This window comes from Canis lupus, chromosome 21, assembly GCF_048164855.1.
Source record: "Canis lupus baileyi chromosome 21, mCanLup2.hap1, whole genome shotgun sequence".
Lineage (NCBI taxonomy): Eukaryota > Metazoa > Chordata > Mammalia > Carnivora > Canidae > Canis > Canis lupus.
In genome coordinates, this window is record NC_132858.1 from 772,880 (window position 1) to 792,485 (window position 19,606).

General features: G+C 52.5%; 2 protein-coding genes across 11 annotated transcripts in view; one reads left to right on the forward strand and one right to left on the reverse strand.

Annotated features, from left to right (window-relative positions):
• The window catches only part of DDB1 (damage specific DNA binding protein 1), a 32,664-nt gene extending 27,347 nt beyond the window's left edge, over window positions 1-5,317 (reverse strand). Inside the window, exons 1-4 of the mRNA XM_072789315.1 lie at window positions 5,111-5,317; window positions 3,775-3,923; window positions 2,294-2,410; window positions 1,719-1,940 (exon numbers count right to left, since the gene is read on the reverse strand). Of these exons, the coding sequence (XP_072645416.1) occupies window positions 1,719-1,940; window positions 2,294-2,410; window positions 3,775-3,923; window positions 5,111-5,171 (549 nt within the window). The 5' untranslated portion in view covers window positions 5,172-5,317. The remainder of the gene's footprint in view (window positions 1-1,718; window positions 1,941-2,293; window positions 2,411-3,774; window positions 3,924-5,110) is intronic.
• Window positions 5,318-5,436: 119 nt separating this feature from the next.
• Window positions 5,437-19,171, forward strand: TKFC (triokinase and FMN cyclase). 10 transcript variants are annotated; one of them, XM_072789329.1, is made up of 19 exons: window positions 5,437-5,524; window positions 7,086-7,202; window positions 8,454-8,708; window positions 9,945-10,134; window positions 11,250-11,360; window positions 11,434-11,615; window positions 13,279-13,357; window positions 13,691-13,780; window positions 14,539-14,573; window positions 14,653-14,737; window positions 14,829-14,918; window positions 15,463-15,579; window positions 15,899-16,018; window positions 16,174-16,311; window positions 17,589-17,695; window positions 17,800-17,903; window positions 18,041-18,074; window positions 18,185-18,274; window positions 18,612-19,171. In XM_072789329.1, the coding sequence occupies exons 5-19, from the start codon at window positions 11,267-11,269 to the stop codon at window positions 18,771-18,773; spliced, it is 1,527 nt and encodes a 508-aa protein (XP_072645430.1). In that variant the 5' UTR covers window positions 5,437-5,524; window positions 7,086-7,202; window positions 8,454-8,708; window positions 9,945-10,134; window positions 11,250-11,266; the 3' UTR covers window positions 18,774-19,171. The 10 variants fall into 10 exon arrangements, with proteins under 10 accessions (XP_072645430.1, XP_072645428.1, XP_072645422.1 ...); XM_072789330.1 differs by lacking the exon at window positions 5,437-5,524 and adding an exon at window positions 5,793-6,919; XM_072789327.1 differs by lacking the exon at window positions 8,454-8,708 and having other exon boundaries at window positions 7,086-7,442.
• The last annotated feature ends 435 nt before the right edge of the window (window positions 19,172-19,606 follow it).

Sequence of the window (19,606 nt, forward strand, 5' to 3'; positions counted from 1 at the left end):
TATTTTAATAACCTGGTATTTACAAAACTGAAGAAGGGAAATTCTAAGTTGTTGTTTGTTTGTTTTGAAGATTTATTTATTGGGCAGCCCCGGTGGCTCAGCGGTTTAGCGCTGCCTTTAGCCCGGGGCGTGATCCTGGAGACCCGGGATCGAGTCCCACGTCGGGCTTCCTGCATGAGCCCGCTTCTCCCTCTGCCTGTGTCTCTGCCTCTCTCTCTCTCTCTCTCTCTCTCTCTCTCTCTCCCCTCTCTGTGTATTCTCATGAATAAATAAATAAAATCTTAAAAAAAAAAAGATTTATTTATTTATTTATTTATTTATTTATTTATTTATTTATTTATGATAGACATAGAGAGAGAAAGAGGCAGAGACACAGGAGGAGGGAGAAGCAGGCTCCAGGCAGAAGCCCAATGTGGGACTTGATCCCAGGTCTCCAGGATCATGCCTTGGGCTGCAGGTAGCACTAAACCACTGCGCCACTGGGGCTGCCAAAATTCTAAGTTTTTATTTCAGCTCTGACTGTTATTTTTTTTATTTTTTATTTTTTTTATTATTTATGATAGTCACACAGAGAGAGAGAGAGAGGCAGAGACATAGGCAGAGGGAGAAGCAGGCTCCATGCACCAGGAGCCCGCCGTGGGATTCGATCCCACTGCAGGGGATTTTGTTTGATCTTGCTTACTGTGTTTTAACAGTCAGAGCTGGGGATCCCTGGGTGGCTCAGCGGTTTAGCGCCTGCCTTTGGCCCAAGGCATGATCCTGGAGTCCCGGGATCGAGTCCCACATCGGGCACCCTGCATGGAGCGTGCTTCTCCCTCTGCCTGTGTTTCTGCCTCTCTCTTTCTGTGTCTCTCATGAATAAATAAATAAAATCTTTAAAAAAAAAAAAATCCCCTGCAGTAATTTCAACCTCATTCAAATGAACTTCATTTCAACCAGCCTCTGAACTCTTAACACTTATGGTGACACTAAAAAACACACAAAAATACATCAGTGTTTTCAATACTTAACACAACTATCAAACGTACCCACACACAGCACTTGGATTCGGACTAGGTTTCCTTCCACCATTTATTCAACCATATGTAAGTGAAATGACCTCACGCTGCATGGCTCTTTGTTTAAAAGGGTAAGATTTTACCAAGATACAAGTAAGTTAGTCTGATGCTCTGCCACCCCGCCCCCACTTAACAAATCTGGCTCAGAGAACAGCTGCCCAGGATCAGCTCTGCTAAAGTTTTAGGCACAGACTAAAATAGAAGTCAACAGCCAACAAGTCACCAGAAAGGGAATGCTGGACAAAACGCAAACCTCTCCTTAGAAGACATAAGTAAGGCATGACTGAAATGTTTTTATTTTGCTTATAAGGCCAATTTCTAGATCATTTCTCTACAGTATGTTTTAATAATCCCCTAGCATGCCGTTAAGAGACTCAAAGTATAAACTGGGTCACCCTATAAAATCTCCAAGGTCCACAAGAATGTAATCTCGGGATTAAAACCTGCTATCAGCGCCAGAGAGCTTCCTGCCTCATTAAGTACTACTGCACTAGAGACACAACCGAAATCGGACCCATATTAACTATACCACTTAAAACATTTCCAGAGGAATACATTAAACTACCCTACTACCAAAATCCAGACAGTCCAATTAGCGAAAATCAACGCCCACTATGCAAAATCACATAGCTGCTCCCTCTCTCTCCTCCGGCTCTGTACCTGGTAGACAAAGCAGATGGTAGGTGCTTGGCAACCATATAGGAACTTGACATCGATGACATGCAGCTCCTCGAGGCGGATGTTAAAGGCCTTGAGCTCTTTATTGTCCCGGTCTAGCGGAATAACCTTGAAAAGGCCATCATAGAGTCGCAGGCCAATCATCCGGCACTCAGGGTCAATGATGCCAATAATGCCAGTCTCTGAGGGGCGGCCAATACGGTCCTGAGAAGTAAAACTGGGGTTAGGGAAGAACCTCAACATTCAGAGTAATAGAAGATACGAAGCATCTCTTCCCTAAGATGATTTTCAGGGTGGGAATAAAACTAGTGGCATCCACTTGACATGCCACGGAGCCCACATGTTAATGCACATCTTTTTACAAAAACACTGAGTCTCAATGAATTAGTACCCTGTCCCCTGGATTCTTCCTTTCTTTGTAAAAGCTCAAACCCTTAGTGTTATCTCTGTTTCTCTGATCACAGAGAGAGCTGCCCCTAGCAGTTCAAGTTTCTTTTTTTGAAACATGACGGCTCTACCCCCCAAAAACTCTCATCAGTTTGAAGCAGCCACCTCACCTGGACATTGCCATGGGCTCGCGTTATGATATCAATGCTCTCGCCACTCTGCTTATATTCCAGGATGCAGGCATTGTATTTAGCTGTCAGGATAAAGAGTAGGTCCTTGCTCTCCCCCTGGAAACCAATGTAATATCATCAAAAGAAGTTCTTTTTCAAACAAGGATACCTACCCAGCCTCTAAACATCTTTCTTTAAACATGCTAAATTTTTTAAGAACTTTCTTTTCTCCCTAAGAGAAAAGTCCATAGTGAGTAGGTAACACACACCCTTAGGGTGTGTGCAAAAGGCCAGAACTGAACCTGGTAAACATCTAGTCTGCACTTTAATGACTGTGCATCTCTGCCCTACCTACAATAATGTCTTGTCTATTTCCATCTCAAGCTAATCTCATTCTGAAAGATGAATATAATGCCTCCTCTAATCTTCTCCAACTATTTGAAGAGAGAAAAAATAAAACATGAAAAACAAGGGAAGCTAAAATGGACCTACAAAGCCTTACTTAGTTATTAACAGAGCCCCAAAAGAGTAAATATTTTGTCCAAAGGGTTAAAATTAAAATTTTGAATCCACTGCTTACTTGTCAGATTCAGTTAGAATATAATGAAGCAATACGGGTGAAAACATTTGTATTACAACAATAAAGATAATACTGTGATAACCACACAAATGCTTGCTATGTAATAGCTCCTGTGTTATTAAAATATTTCATCTTCACAATAACCCAGAGATTTTCTACTGTTATCCTCATTTTGCAGACAAGCAAATAAGGCTCTGAAAGCTTAGGTGACACCTAAAGTTAAAATTAATAAGGAGGAGCACCTGGGTGGCTCAGCAGTTGAGCAGCTGCCTTTGGCTCAGGGCATGATCCCGGAGTCCCGGGGCTGAGTCCCACATCAGGATCCTTGTATGGAGCCTGCTTCTCCCTCTGCCTATGTCTCTGTCTCTCTCCCTGTCGCTCATAAATAAATAAATAAAATATTTTTTAAAAAAATTAAATAAATAAATACAATTAATAAGGAATAAAGCTAGGGCTGCCTTAATCTAGAGCCTACTCGCCAAATCAGTATGGTGACCCACATTTCAAACTGCTTTGATTTCCCCTTCTTTTTTTAAAAAAAAGATTTTATTTATTTACTCATGAGAGAACCCAGAGAAAGAGTCAGAGACACAGGCAGAGGGAGAAGCAGGCTCCATGCAGGGAGCCTGACTTGGGACTGGATCCCTGGTCTCCAGGATCACGCCCTGGGCCGAAGGCGGCGCTAAACCGCTGAGCCACCAGGGCTGCCCCATCAATTTTTTCTTAGTGACTCTCTTCTACTTCTAGGAAGCTTGTTCAAGTATACAAATTGAAACCCACCAATCAAAAGAGAAGCTTTTCTCTCCTAAACCTCATTCCACTCATCCCAAGCAAAACTGTAAAACAACATAAAACCATCTAAAACAGTTCTTCATTGCTGGGCCCAACCCAGAGCACTTACCTTGGGCCTGAAGAGCTCCATGACTGCAATCTTCCCATACATGCCCACCTCCTTGACGGGCCGAAGCCCCTCAGCAGTGACCACATAGATCTCCAACCTCGTGTTTTTGGCGATCAACAGGTTCAAGTCCTCGGCTGAAGTAAAGTGTCCTGAAAGGAACAGATCCTCTTAACTTTGGAAGCCAGAACAGCATCTAAATAATCCTATCACTTCCACTTAAAAACCTCCAGAAATCTCATTTACTTCATATATTTCTCTAGCTCCCTCCATTCACTTCCTTCTTGCCAAACCCAGCACCTCGGAAGAGTTCGCTTCGTATGCCGACGAGAGCTACTTCCCTAATCAGGCTAAGAAAACTGGATTGGGCCTGAGGGCAGCATGTCCTGCAGCTGACAAAGACTGTGAAAGCCTTTCAGATTTTCCTTCTGTGCCCTCAAATTTTACTTCTCCTACTGCAGCGGCAGACTTACCTCGTTAAGAGACGCTGGGAAGAAAAAGAAAGAGAGAGAGACACGCTGCGAAGTGTTCATCTCCACCCAGTCCTTACTTAAATCCTCACAAAATCTCTAACAGCGGAACGAATGCAAATTCTGCGCTTTATATGAAAACGCAGTTTTGTCCACACCTCTTCGCCGTCCCCACCGGCAACGAATACCCCCCGTCCACACTCCTTCAGGGCTTCCCACTCTCCAAAAACAAGAGTTTCGTTTTGGAATCACGATCAGAGTCTACATGAACACACAAATGTGACGTCCTGGCATTCTGCTAAGGACGTGGATCGGGATGGTTATTCCGGGTTCTGGATATTTTGTGTCCTCTGTGATCCTTTAAAGAGTCAACAGGCAAACCCAGCACTGGGCTGGGCCATCCAAACCCTCTTTTTCCAGCAGCTCCCTCGGGTAAACAGCAGCCCCAGGCGAGGAGGAGGACTCTGCTTCGGGGGAAGGCGCACATTCCTCACGTCCCTCCGCCTCCTGCACCTCCCAGGCTCTCCGGCACGAAAATTCTGACCCTCCGAGTCGCCATCACCCCGGCCCCTTCCCCTGACCGCGCGAGGCCAACCTCGGGGCCCAAGCAGCGGCGCGCGATCAACTCACGCTCCGCTCCCCGTCCTCGTGGGCCCGTCCCCGTGCCCGGAGGCCAAGTGACCTCCCAGAACCAAGGGGGACCCTCGCCCGCAGCTCTGCTCCCCAGAGGCCGTGCCGAAGCAGCTTCCTCAAAGTCGCGGGCCGGGGGGCGGGGGGGGCTCGCTCGGCCGCCAGCGCCTTCCGGTCCCGGGGGCCGCGGTCCCCCCCGGCTCCCTCCCTCGCGAGGTCCCCCGCCCCGGCGGCCTCACCGGTCACGCAGCCGTTCACGGCGGTGGGCTTCTGGGCCGTCACCACGTAGTTGTACGACATGTCGAGGTCTGGGGCGGCGGTCGAGCGCAGCGACGGAGAAATGGACACCGGCGAAGAGACGGCGGCCCCCACCCGCGCGCGGCCAACTCCACTGCCTCCGCCTCCGCCTCCGCCTCCGCCTCCGCCCCGGACACACGTTGCGGGCCAGAGCGGCCGCGTCGCGGGGCATCACGGGACGGCCTCCCTGGCCTCTTGGAGGACTCGCGGAGCCCGAGGCGGCCAATCGAAGGAGGCCCCGCCCCCTCGAGGCCCCGCCCCCAGAAGCCCCCGCCCCGTCTCTTGCCGCCGGAGCCCGCAGTGCCCGGATGAGAGCGCGCCGTCGGGGTCGCGGAGAAGCTGCGGCGGCTACGGAGGTGTCCGGGGCGGGCGCGGGCGCGGGCGCGGGGCGGGGGGCGCGCGGCTTCCTGTCCGCCCTCGGAGCCCACCCGCCACCCTCGGCCCCAGTCCGCCGCCCTCGCTCGTCCGTAGATGCCGTCCTCTCCGCCTCCCGCCGCTCCGGGAGCTTCGAGGCTCTTCTCGCCTTTGGAACCGGAAGTGCTGCGGAGGCCTAGGGAGGGACGGAGGCGACGGCACCTGGTGCGCCTCCCTGGCCGGAGCCCAGGTCCGGACCTCCGCCCCCTGGGCGCCCCCTGCTCCTGCAAACTGGGCCGGTACCGTCACCTGGGCCTGGACTGATGGGTGACCCGGCCTCACCTCGAGGGACACGAGGAGGCTCGCCTCTCCCTTTATTTTTGTTTATTTTTTTTTTGGAAATCCCAATCCACGTTTATCTATTTATTTTATTTTTTGATTTTTATTTATTTAAGATAGTCACAGAGAGAGAGAGAGAGGCAGAGACACAGGCAGAGGGAGAAGCAGGCTCCATGCACCGGGAGCCCGACGTGGGATTCGATCCCGGGTCCCCAGGATCACACCCAGGCGCCCAACCGCTGCGCCACCCAGGGATCCCTCACCTCTCCCTTTAAAACTGTTCTATTTTTCTGACCTAGAAGAGCCCACTGGGCCCTTTGCCCAGCAATGTTAGCGTCCCTGCTGCTGTACCAAATTCTGGCCTCAAACACAAAACTAGAATTTTCCTGGTTAACGTTCCAGCCCCGCAATCTCCGGGCCGCTCCACATCAGACAGGCTTTGCAAAGGGTAGGGGAAGCCACGAGGCCTAGAAAAGAAAGCGACCTCCCTTTTACAGATGAGGAAGCTGAGGTTTAGGGGACTTGGTTTACCCAAGATGGCCCGGTCAGTCCGAGGCAGAGCTAGGTGGGGAATCTAGTGCCAGCTCTTTCTGTTGCAGACACAGCCTAAGTTCCTGGATGACCCCAAGATACCTTTGCACAGGCTGAAACTGGAGGGAGCTAAGATGTCTTCGTAGTTTATTTGTGTGGTTTCCCACACCAAGGACTCTGCTGGACTTTGGAGGCCCTGAATTACTGGTAGAAAGAACACAGGCTCTGTAGAAAGACTAGGCTTGGTTTTGGGTCCTCCTCCTTACCAGTACGATCTTGGACAAGTCACCAGAGCTCTCTGAGCCTGGTCCCCAGAAGTAAAATAGAGTCACAGCTTCAGTTGCGTCCTTCCTGGTGTGGTGCCAAGACCAAGTGTGTGAAGGTCTTCGTAAACTAATTTCACTGCACACAATACCCACGTAAGAGATGAAGTTACTCTGTGGGTAACGGCTCTTGTGCTGCTCCCGGGCACAAAGGCAGCCCTATGCCCGACGTGAATCCGTCTGTCTTCTGGCAGCCAAGCGCAGGTGTGAACCTTGCTCAGCCCCACGCTCTTCCCCATCCCCAGTGCACGTACTAGAGTTTGGACTTGGATCAAAGTCTGGGGCAGCTCCCTCATTACTAGGGCCCTGGAAGCGTGACTGCCAGTAGGCTGCCAGTGCCTCCAGCAGCTCATACTGTCATCCTCTTCAGGTGCTGCTGCCACCTTCACTGTGAGTAGACCCGGGGAGCATCCACAGGATTTCGAATCCTCTGGCAGTTCATTGCGAAGGTGTGGATTCAGCGTGCTTTAGAGCCTTCCCCACCATGGTGAGTGCCCATGAGGGCCAGGGCAGAAGAAGGACACTGTGGTCTTGGAGCAGTGGAGGCGCCAGCTCTAGGCATGCTGAAGTTCCCTACACCCTGACCAAGAGATGCTGCTGCCGCCTGTGATTCAGAGAGGTTAAGAGAGAAGGTCACCCTCCCTCTTAGGGCTGGATCCCTACTTCCCTCCATTGCCCAGGGCTGCAGCTCCTGAGTCCCTGCAGGGGCCATCTGGTCCTGGTCTAGGTAATGCGTTTAGATTAGAACCTTAGATTACAATGTTAATAGTTACTTACTCTGCAATAGACATTATATCAACAGCAGAAGGAGCCATGAAGGATCTGATGCCTGTTCCTGAGCCGGGGACAAGTGTGGGCTAGTCCCAGAGGTAGGATCTACAGTGTGGGAGGCTCAGCATGCCCCTGGGCATTGTTCCAGGCCCACTCCAGAACTAGATGCAAACCAAAGCAGGCCTTGGACAGCCTTGGGTTCAAATTTCAGCCTGTCACCAACCAGAGACCTTCGTACAAGAGACTCGTCTTCTCTGAGCCTTTTCCCCACCCCCACCCCTATCCCCATCCGCAATGTGAGGCAGATTAAGGCCCAATCTCCAAGTGGCTGTGAGCTATTGATCAGACTAGAATCCTGGGGTCCTCACTCAGTGCCTGATCAACTTTTCCTTTTCCATCCTGTCAGGCTACTGAGAACCAGGGTTGGTCCTGGTCTCCGAGCCCTCCTCTGGCTGTTTCAGAAGTGGTTGCAAATCCCAGGCAGGACTGTCAGGGATGGTGGGGGTGGGGGTGGGGGACACATTCTTGGAGGGTGATGGCACTGGAGGCTGGGCTTGAAGTTAAGACCAGCTCACAATTTCTTTGCATATTCCAGTCCCCGGAGGGCTCTCAGAGCTACAAGCCTATGCCCTTACTAGGCCGAGACCTCTGCCAGTCTCAGCCTCCCTTCAGCCTCTGGGGAAAGCAGCATGATAAGGCTAAAATGGAACTCTCTTTGGAGCCAGGCCGACCTGGACATTTGCTGTCTGTGTGACCTTTGGCAAAGTCATTAAACTATGCCTTGGTTTCCTCTCCATGCCAATCTTTCCTCCATAGGTTATTGGGAATATTTATTGAATGAAATATGCTCAAAAAGCACTTAGACCCCGCACCTGGCTTTTAGTCAATACCTGGAAACAGAGCCAGGAATAACCAGGTTTTTTTTCTGCTTGCTTCCTGCTGACCTGGGCTGCTCTCCTTAGCCCAGGAAAGGCCAGAATTTGCTCAAAGGAACCAAGTGCCTGCAAGGAAATGCCCCTCGACAGGCTCAGCTGTGCTGCCCAGGGCCACCAGGCGGCGCTGGGAACCTGCCCTCTGGGCCTCTTTGGGCTGCTGTCTCTCTTTGGGTCAGAGGCAGAAGCTGCAGCCTGCTCTACAAACCTCGTTCAGCTCACACCAGCTCTTCAGAGCCTGCGTGAGAAAGGGAATAACCGTCGTTTATTCAGTTATTTTTCCATAACAGGTATATACTCTAGTTTATTAAGTCACCGATTCACTAAAGAAAACAAAGGTCAGAACAACAAGGTGGCTTCCCTGAGTTCTCACAGCTGGTGAGAGTCAGACAGGGGATTTGAACCCAAGAGCTCGTGACCGCAAAACCCAAACCCTGTGCCATTCTGGCCCCAAGGCTGCCTACTGCTGGCGACTGTGTCAGCTCAGCTCTACCTTCAGGCCAGTTGCTCGAGACCCTCCCACCAGAGGTTCCCCATGGCCAGGTCCCACCTTCTGCTTCTGAGGACCTGCCCACCTCTTCCTCGTGGTCATTGGTTGCTCAAGTCATTCTAACTGGCTTCCTGGCCCGGCTACCGTAGGATTTCACCACCATGGTGTGTACTCTCCCTCTGCTTAGAATAGCCTCTCCTTTTTCCCTACCACCCCACACCATGGCTCTCACATTCTTTGCTTTCCTAACTCCTACTTATCCTTTGCAGAGACTCCCAGGATCTACTGAGGAGGTGGTACAAGTGCATTCCTCTTGTGTAGCACTTCCCATAGCATGTGGAAATGATATTTGTGTTTCCATCAAGGGCAAGACCAGCATTCTGTTATGTCTTCACTCCCAGTGCCTGGCACTAGGAACCCGGAGAGGCTCAGGAGGTGTTGTTTGTCCAGTACCAGAGGCCCTAGTTGGAATAGCAAATGAGTGTGGGGTCTCTTTTGTACCTTCTGGCACAGGTGCCTCAGCGTGGAGCTTCCCCTCTGACAGGAGAAGGCTGTTGGGCCCTAATTTTATTAATTTTTTCTAGACTCAAGACTCTGGTTCCTTTCTTTTTTTATATTGAGGCTTTTTTTCCAGGTAAATTTAAGCCACGGTCCAAAACATGCCATACGTTTTGCTGTCAATAAGTAGTCCCAAATATAGAGAACTCACAGAAACATCCAGCTAATAGAGTCGTGCCCAATTCAAATTACTGCTGTGTCCCTGGAGTCTTTATGGCTGAGGAGTCTTTTTTTTTTTTTTTTTTTTTAAAGATTTTTTATTTATGAGAGAGAGAGAGAGAGGCAGAGACACAGGCAAAGGGAGAAGCAGCCTCCATGCAGGGAGCCCGGACATGGTACCGGGCTGCAGGCGGCGCTAAACCACTGAGCCACTCGGGCTGCCCTAGCTCAGGAGTCTTAACCATAGCATTGTGGCTGGGCAGCATGGGAGTGTCCCTGTCGCTATACCTGGAACTTCCTCCTGACTCTTCTCTTGTAGAACTCCAAGAAGCTGGTGAACACAGTGGAAGGCTGTGCTGATGATGCCCTTGCTGGTCTGGTGGCCTGCAACCCCAACCTGCAACTTCTACAGGGCCACCGTGTGGCCCTCCGTTCTGACCTGGACAGCCTCAAGGGCCGGGTGGCACTGCTGTCAGGTGGGGGCTCTGGCCATGAGCCTGCCCATGCTGGTGAGTAGTCTGGGCCAGAGGTGGGGGCCAGATGCTAGGCAGAGTGGATGGGGCCTCCCAGAAGATCCTCAGTGCTGCTAGGACAGAGCCCTGGTCAGGTCCTGATTCCTTTTTGTTTGTTTATTTTTTAAGATTTTATTTATTTATTCATAAGAGACACACAGAGAGAGGCAGAGACCCAGGCAGAGGGAGAAGCAGGCTCCTTGTGGTGAGCCCGATGCAGACTTGATCCCAGGTCCCTGGGATCACGACCTGAGCCAAATGTAGATGCTCAACCACTGAGCCACTCAGGCACCGTGGTCCTGGTTCCTACTGTCTCAATCCCTCAGGCTGTGATCTGGGGCCAGTCATGGTCTTTCTCTGGGCTTCAGTCTGTATGTCTTTAAAAACACAAGGTTGGGCCAAATCATCTCTATGGCCCTGCCAGTTCTGTGAATCCTGGCTTTCCAGGCCCCCACTGACCCTTTCCCTCCCTCATGAAGCCTTCTTGACATTTCCAACCTAGGGTGGTATCCCTCTTCTGAATTCCCACCCCACATTTTCACTTGCAACACAGACAGTCGTGGATTGCTTCCTGTTCAGTGCCGGGCGTGTGAGCCTTCTCAAGAACTTCCGGGGGTGGGGGCGGGGCGGGGGACACCAGGCTTTGTCCCCTGTAACCTTTCCTATCTCCCTTGACAAATCCATCCATCCACTAAGCAACCTTACCTGTTGTTACCTGGTACTGTTTGGGGCCCTAGGGGTCTAACAGCAAACCAGAAAGATAGGGGTCTGCCCTCACAGAGCTTCTGTTCTCCTTTGGGGAGACTGTAACCAGGTAAACATGTAAGTGAAAGAAAGCACCCCGAAGCATGTGTAGTGAAGTAGCAAAGACAAGAGAACAGGGAAAAGGAACAGGGAGTTGCTAGGGATGGGGTGATGACTGCCTCAGTTGGGAGATCAGGGGAGGCCTCTCCAAGGAGCCTGCTCTTCAGGAAAGGTCTATGGAGGGCGACCCAGATGCTCTTTCAGCACCAAGCACACAGTGGGACTCACCAAACCATGAAGCCCAGGAGCGTGGGAAGCCCTGAAGATGGCAGGCACAGGTCCCCAGCCAGCATCTCCTCCATTTCTAGGTTTCATAGGGAAGGGGATGCTGACAGGGGTCATCGCAGGGGCTGTGTTCACCTCCCCAGCAGTGGGCAGCATCCTGGCAGCCATCAGGGCAGTGGCCCAGGCAGGCACAGGTAAGCCTAGTGTGTGGGAGGGCTGCTGTGGGGAGGGCAGGCACTGATGGGGCCCTGCTGGCTGCTCCTGCAGTGGGGACCCTCCTCATTGTGAAGAACTACACTGGGGATCGGCTCAACTTCGGCCTGGCCCGGGAGCAGGCCCAGGCTGAGGGCATCCCCGTGGAGATGGTGGTCATTGGAGATGATAGTGCTTTCACCGTCCTGAAGAAGGCAGGCAGGCGGGGACTCTGCGGCACAGTGCTCATACACAAGGTGAGATTTCCCACCTGGGACGCTGGCTGGCCAGCGCCCTCATCCCCAACCTTCTCATTCCAGGCAGCACCTGGACCTTTCCAGCTACCCCATCCCCCCCAGGACCACTCCTTCCCCCGTGCTCCCTGATCCAGGAAGGCCCACCATCCCCTGAACTACCTAAGCCCAGAACCAAAGCATTCTTCCCAGACCCTTCCCTCTACTTCCCCCACACCGAGCCAGTTGCCCTGTCCTAGTGATCTGACTTCCGAATTGCCCCTAGAATGCACATGCCTCTCGGAGCCCTGCCCTTCCTGTCCCAGCCTTGGTTCGGTGCCCGTGTGCTCATGCCCAGCTGGCTGCAGCTGCTCCTCCCTGGGCTCCCCACCTGCTTCCTGCCAGGCTCCTCCAACGTGTGTGTTCCTCACATTGCCCCAAAGGTGTCTTTTGAAAATGTGCATCTGACCAGGGTTGTCCGCCTGCTGAAAGCCCTCTAGGGTTCCAAGAGTCAACGTAGGCTTCTTGGTCAGGCGCCCACCACACTCTTTTATTTTTTAATTTTATTTATTAAAAATAAAAAATTTTATTTATTCATTCATGAGAGACACAGAGAGAAACAGAGACGCAGAGGGAGAAGCAGGCTCCATGCAGGGAGCCCGATGTGGGACTCCATCCCAGGTCTCCAGGATCACACCCTGGGCTGAAGGCGGTGCTAAACCGCTGAGCCACCAAGGCTGCCAGCGCCCACCACATTTGTCCCTCCTCCCTGATTTTTTTTTCAAAGATTTTATTTTTATTTATTTATGAGAGTTAGAGAGAGAGAGAGAGGCAGAGACACAGGCAGAGGGAGAAGCAGGCTCCATGCAGGGAGCCCGACGCGGGACTCGACCCCGGGACTCCAGGATTGGGCCCTGGGCCGAAGGCAGGCGCCAAACCGCTGAGCCACCCAGGGATGCCCCTCCCTGATTTCTAAATTCCTTTCTTGTCAGCCCTCATAGGCCCCAGTAATACCAATTCACAGCAGCTCTGGGACTTTGCTGATACCTAGCCTAAGACTATGAAAATCCTTTCCCTGTCCAACCCCGCTTTGGCCTGGCTAACTTCCACAGTTCCATGAAGGGCCAGCTCTGACGTCTGTCATGTGGGGAGGCTTCCCTTCTCAGTGCTCCCATCCTGTTGTGATGTACCCCCTCCCAGTTAGTGTTGGGTTTGTGTCTGTTTCCCCAACCTCACCCTAGATTCAGAGTTTCTCCAAGATTGGGACTGTCACTCAGTCACCTTTTTTTTTTTTTTTTTGTAGCACACACTAAACGCTTGGCAAAAAGTGGGTGGGTGTGCAGGTTGGGAGAAGCTGCTGCCATGCATGTGCCATGGAGAAAACTCTAGGCTGGTCATCAGGAAACTGGCTGCCAAATAGCCAATAGTGTGACACTGGACCAGTCACCTCCCTTCTTTGGGCCCCTTTCTACATTTGCAAAGTCCCTTCTGGTTCCAACAGATTGGGGTTCTAGAAAATTCCAGGCAGGTGCCCTGTGAATACAGAGGGTGCATTGTTCTGCCCCAAATAGGGTGGGCCGGGCTGATGGGACAGAACAGTATGCCTTCTGCCCAGCTGGAAACAGCCCCGGCCCCTTCTCTCCACAAACAGCACACTGACTCCTTCCTCTGATCTGTGTGGGGACAGGTGGCTGGTGCCCTGGCTGAGGCAGGTGTGGGGCTGGAGGAAATCACAAATCGGGTGAACGTGGTTGCCAAGGCCATGGGTGAGTGCCAGCCCAGGGATTTGGAAGGGGAAGGTGGAAGGTCAAGGCTGACCTTGGGACAGACCAGGCACAGGTTCCCTGCAGGTGCATAGAAGGACTTCCTGGGTGATTCCCTGGGGGCTGAGGGAAAGTCTCCCTGGGGCCATTCCTGGGGTCCCGTAGCCTTGGGTCCCCAAGCTGTGTTTCTCCCTCACCAGTGAGGTGAAGAGTGTGGCAGCCTGGCTCAGTGAAGAGGGCTGTGGTGGGCAGGGCCCCCAAGGAATGCTGCTGCCCAGCCTGACGCCTGACACCAAGAGCAGAGCAGTCACCCTTTCCATGCCTCACTTCCCACAGGGACCCTGGGAGTGAGCTTGTCCTCCTGCAGTGTCCCTGGCTCCAGACCCACCTTTGAGCTCTCACAGGATGAAGTAGAGCTAGGCCTGGGTAAGTTTGGGGCCCCCCTTGGCCTGGCCCTGCCTGTGCTCTGATTTTCCCTGTATCTTCTACCCTGGCAGCGGTCTTCTTTGTTCACCTGGACCTGGTGCCATAGCGCTCTTAGTATTTTTTTAAGCTTTTTTTTTTTTTTTTCCAGTTTATTTAAGTAATCTGTATACCCGATGTGGGACTCAAACTCACAACCCTGAGATCAAGAGTCATATGCTTTTCTGACCAAGCCAGCCAGGTGCCTCATTGTATTTTTAAGTGGGCACTGGAGGCCCTTCTGGCGCGGCCTGCGTGGTCTCTTTACCTGCTTTGCTGTTCATACCCAGGGCTCTGGCCACAGGGGCTCTGTGCCCCACCTGCCTCCTTGCCTTTGCTCACACCGTTTCTGGGCCCTCATGCCCCAGCCAAAATGCAGGCCTCCTCTCAAAAGTGGTTCAGAGGCCACCCATCTCCCCTCTTCCTCCCCATTGTGCTTCCAGAGTGAGGAGCAGAGGCCGTGGGGCCTCACTGTGATTGCTTCTAGTTAAAGCTACTTAACTAGTTAAAAGGTCAGTAGTTAAGGCTCTGGCTGTGTCCACCACCCAGCCACAAGCTCCCAGGGAGTGGAGACTGTATCTTTTTCGTTATTCTGCCCATTGCTCCCCACACTCCTCACATCCACGGCGCCTAGCCTAGTGCCGAGCACTTTGTAAATCCTTGAGAAAAACAGGATGATTGAATCCCTCTTATGGGCCAGTGGTGACTGAGTCTATCCACAGGGATCCACGGGGAAGCTGGTGTGTGCCGCATAAAGGTAAGTGGACTCCCTGGCCTGGGCTGGTCTAAGACCAAGGCCTTCCAGCACCACTCACTCCTGGCTCTCGCTCTGCCAGATGGCAAGTGCCAACGAGATTGTGACGCTCATGCTGGACCACATGACAGCCTCCTCCAACGTGTCCCATGTGCCTGTGCAGTCCGGTGAGGGGTTGTCCCGCTGTCTCCCAGCCTTTCCTCCTACTCTGGGCAGGGCACCTAGCGAGTCTCACATGGGTGTCGTGTCTGCACACAGGTTCCTCAGTGGTGCTGATGGTCAACAACCTCGGTGGCTTGTCGTTCCTGGAAGTGGGCATCATAGCTGATGCTGCTGTCCGCACTCTGGGTGAGCCCCACACCCTGGAAGGGGACCTCCCCAACCCCTGGCACGCCTTTCCCTGCAGCCCTGTGAAGCTGGACAGAAGTAGCCACGATGGGGTCTTGTGATGGCCCAGAGCAAGGACTGTGTGGGCAGATTAGCCAAAGCCAGACCATCATGGTGCCAGCTGATTGCTGGGTGCCTTGAGCCTCTCTCCTCATCTGTGAAGAGGGGACAACAGTAGTTCCTGCCTTTTAGGGTTGCTGTGAGGATTATGTGAGATTACACAGACATATCCCACTTAGCAGCAGGGCCTGGCACCCAGTTAGAACTCAATAAAGGAGACTTGTGATCATCTGTGTGCCCTATAGAGGGGCACCTCCAGGGAATGTGGTTGTTCGGGGCATCCTTGAGGGATGACCTGAGGGAATCTGGCCATCTCACTACTAACTTTGGGTCCTAGCTTCCAAAGTCCTTGTTTTCCTCTTACTGTTTCCTTCTCTGATGCTCTGAGGATGATCGCCCATCCTCCCCTCCTTCCCTCATGGACTCCCATGCTCTGGTATTGCAGAGGGCCGCGGGGTGAAGATCGCCCGTGCCCTGGTGGGCACCTTCATGTCAGCCCTGGAGATGCCTGGCATTTCTCTCACCCTTCTGCTGGTGGATGAGCCTCTCCTGAAACTGATTGGTGAGACCTGGAAGTTGGGGTCATCCAAGCCAGGCCTCCTTTTAGCCAGAAGGAGCCATAGGGGACTTGGAGAGACCTCATCAGGGCTGACCGTGACCTCTATAGAGACACTCTTTGTGGTTTCTCCAGCCTTCAGCTCTCACTTGAGTTGGTATTAGGATCCTCCCTAGGGACCCTCCACGATGCTTCCCTTATAAATAGTAGGCACTTGGTACTTGCTTATTGATATGGAGGGAGCCAGACACCAGGTGGGGAGTCCAGGCCCCACTTGATCCCTGACTGGCTGACCTGTGTCTCTGAGTCATCCTGCTGTCCCTAGATGCTGAAACCACAGCATCGGCCTGGCCTAATGTGGCCAAAGTCTCTGTGACTGGGCGGAAGCGGACCCGAGCAGCCCCTGTTGAGCCTCTGGAGGCCCCTGATTCCACTGCTGCAGAAGGTACCTTGCTGTTGTGGAGGGTGGCCCTGGGGCTTTGGCCCATGCCTCAAGGGTGCAGGATATGCAGGGGCTCTTGTACCCACACATCCCACACTGGTCAAGGTGGGCTGTGAAAGGGCCAAGTGGGCCTCTGTCACACTGTCCTCCATCTGCAGGTTTGCCCTTGAAGCGGGTGGTGCTTGTGATGGAGCGGGTGTGCACCACGCTCCTGGGCCTGGAGGAGCATCTGAATGCCCTGGACCGCGCTGCTGGTGACGGGGACTGTGGTACCACCCACAGCCGTGCTGCCAGAGGTTGGTGCTAGGGTCCCTCTGGGGTGGAGACAGGGGTTGGTGTAGAATATGGGTTCTGAGATTTTAGCATTTCATGAACCAGAACAATTTCAAAAGCATGGGGAGTGTCCACATGGAATGGCCAACATTTATTTTGCCAAGAGATAATTCATAGAATCTGGCATCCCTTTCACCTTTTTTTTTTTTTTTTTTTTTTTAATTAGAAAAGACTCTCCTAATGCTACAAATGTAGCAGGGTGGTCATTGCAAAATAAAATGTAATCTTGGTGGGATCCCTGGGTGGCTCAGCGGTTTGGCGCCTGCCTTTGGCCCAGGGCGCGATCCTGGAGACCCTGGATCGAATCCCACGTCGGGCTCCCAGTGCATGGAGCCTGCTTCTCCCTCTGCCTGTGTCTCTGCCTCTCTCTCTCTCTCTCTGTGACTATCATAAATAAATAAAAATAAAAAATAAATATTTTCTTTATAAAAAAAATAAATAAATAAATAAATAAAAATAAAATGTAATCTTTTTAAGATTTATTTTGTGGGGAGAGAGAAACTCAAGCAGACTCTGTGCCCAGTGTGGAGCCCAACACTGGGCTCCCCATCCCACGACCCTGAGATCATGACTTGAGCTGAAGCCAAGAGTTGGTTTGCACCACTAGCTGTACCGCCCAGGGGCCCCAAATGTTATCTTTTAAAAATTACGTATTTATGTAGGTATATGTGTATGTATATGCCCCAAGATCAAGAGTCGCATGTTCTACTGACTGAGCATCCCAAAATGTAGTTTTATAGTGAATAACTTTAGGTTCAAGGGAAACTCAATATAATTGTCCTTATTTTTCTCAGCTTACTGAGACTAATGAAAAGCTCTTAATTATCCAGCATAGTTCTATCAAGAATTAGGCCTACCCCAGGCCTGGCACAGCAGATAAAACTCCCTGCCCCCGAGGCTTGTGGCTTATGGTCAGGTGGGGGGAGGCAAACAGGCTACAGGAAATATCAGTAACTAAGATAGAGGATGGCGGTACAAAGGACTGAGGAGGAGAAATGAAGCAGGGAAACGAGGCACGGAACATCTCAGGATGAGGGTGTATGGGGGAGGCCTCACCTCCTAGGTGACTGCCAAGGTCCCTGTCATTCTCCATTTCCCAACCCTGCCCAGACCGCACATAGGATGCGGAAAGGGAGCTTTGAGAAGCTCCTGGGTTGATTCCCTCAGTCTCTGCCAGTGAGGTCAGGGCACAAGCAGATGGAAGGGAGGGGTCTCTGAATTCATTTTTCTCTGCCTGCAGCAATCCAGGGGTGGCTGAAGGAGGGTCCACCCCCTGCCAGCCCTGCCCAACTACTCTCCAGATTGTCCCTCCTGCTCCTGGAGAAGATGGGAGGCTCATCTGGGGCGGTGAGTACGAAGAGGCACTGGGACCAAAGGGCTGACACAGTGGGCTGCCAGGCTGCCTGAGGCCCAGGCCAGCCCCACGTGCTCAGTGTTCTGGTCCTCCCCAGCTTTACGGCCTGTTCCTGACTGCAGCGGCCCAGCCACTCAAGGCCAAGACAGACCTGCCAGCCTGGTCTGCTGCCATGGATGCTGGCCTGGAGGCCCTGCAGAAGTGAGCCAGAACCCCATGCCTTAGACCAAGGGTGGGCTGGGAGCAGTGAATGGTGTCACCTGCTCCCAGCCAGGCCCTGTCCCTACCCCCAAAGTGAGTCCCTGCAGGGAGTCTTACTCATCCTCCCTCCCTGCCAGGTATGGGAAGGCTGCTCCAGGGGACAGGACTATGGTATGTATTCAGCCCAGCCTTTCCCTTTCCCTCTCTTGAGTATAGAAGCCCTGGAGGCCACCGTCAGTGGCAGGGCCTATCCTCAGTCCCCTCTCCCTCACCTTATCCAGCTGGATTCCCTGTGGGCAGCAGGGCAGGAGCTCCAAGCCTGGAAGAACCCAGGGGCCAATCTTTTCCAAGTTTTGACCAAAGCAGTCCAGGTGAGTGAGGCTGGACCCAGCGACCCAGGAAGACAGACTTAGAGCCGCCAGGCTCCCATATCTGTAGGACTTTGAGCAAGTTAATATCCTTCCTGTACCCGTTTCCTCCTCCAAACATGGAGGAGTACCTGTCTCCGGGTAGCTCTGAGGCTTGAGATATGTGGAGCCCCAAGACAGAATCTAAGACATTGCAAGCCCTCAGTAGATGGTAGTCTCTTGCCTTGCTAGAGGTAGGCGACAGGTGACCTCTCTACCCTGATGATAGTACTTAGGGTGCTAATAGGGCTGGGACAGGAGGGTAAAAGGTCCTTGAACCTGCTCCCATACTTCCACCCAGAGTGCAGAAGCTGCAGCCCAGGCCACCAAGAACATGGAAGCTGGAGCCGGAAGAGCTAGTTACATCAGCTCTGCAAAGCTGGATCAGCCAGACCCTGGGGCAGTGGCAGCCGCAGCCATCCTCCGCACCATCCTGGAGGTCCTGCAGAGCCAGGGTGTGTGAGGGCCTCCTGGAGTGCCTCCTGGGCCGCAAGGCCTCTCTCACTGCTGTGCACAGGTGGCCAGTCACTTCCTCCTGTTTTCCCACTGTTACCCTCCCTCACCCCTTGTCCCTGTAGCCTGTCCTGAGTTCAGCAGAAAACCCTCTGCCAGCCTCCAGAATTCCTACAGGAATGCAGGCTGAGTGGGTCACTTACTGCTTTAGCCCTGCCTTTTCTCACTTCTGGGGTCATGCCGCTCTGCCCCCAGCCACCTTGGGGCCTCAGTGATACGCATTTTCCTAGGGTGGCAACATGGCCTTTAATTGGCCATGCTAATGTGGTTTTAAGGCTCCCTGAGAAAGGCCTGACCATGAGTGAGTGTGGAAAAGCAAGCGAATAAAAAAACCAGATTGAAACAAGAGCTTCTGGGGATCCCTGGATGGTTCAGCAGTTTAGCGCCTGCCTTTGGCCCCAGGGCGTGATCCTGGGGTCCTGGAATCAAACCCTGCATTGGGCTCCCTGCAGGGAGCCTCTTTCTCCCTCTGCCTGTGTCTCTGCCTCTCTCTGTGTCTCTCATGAATAAATACTTAAAAAAAAAAAAGAAAGGAAGAGAGAAATAAAAGAAAGAAGAAAAGAAAAGAAAAGAAAAGAAAGAAAGAAAAAAAAAAGAAAGAAAGAAGAGCTCCTGCTGCTGCGGGACCTTTTTCCAAGGGTGTGAACCAGTAGGTCCACTACTGCCCCAGGTGCTAAGGCCCCAGCCCCTGGTTGGAATGATCATGACCCATCCACTACCACCCCCACCCAAGGGCAGGGTCTGCGCAGCTGGGCTGGCTCTACTGGGATCCCTAGTCCTGGT

What these genes read in the sequence shown, in the direction of transcription:
- TKFC (XM_072789321.1), top strand. An exon ending in TGAAGTAGAGCTAGGCCTGG is followed by an intron (nt 13,781 to 14,538) that starts GTAAGTTTGGGG and finishes GTCTATCCACAG; the next exon opens with GGATCCACGGGGAAGCTGGT. An exon ending in TGCTGCTGTCCGCACTCTGG is followed by an intron (nt 14,919 to 15,462) that starts GTGAGCCCCACA and finishes CTGGTATTGCAG; the next exon opens with AGGGCCGCGGGGTGAAGATC.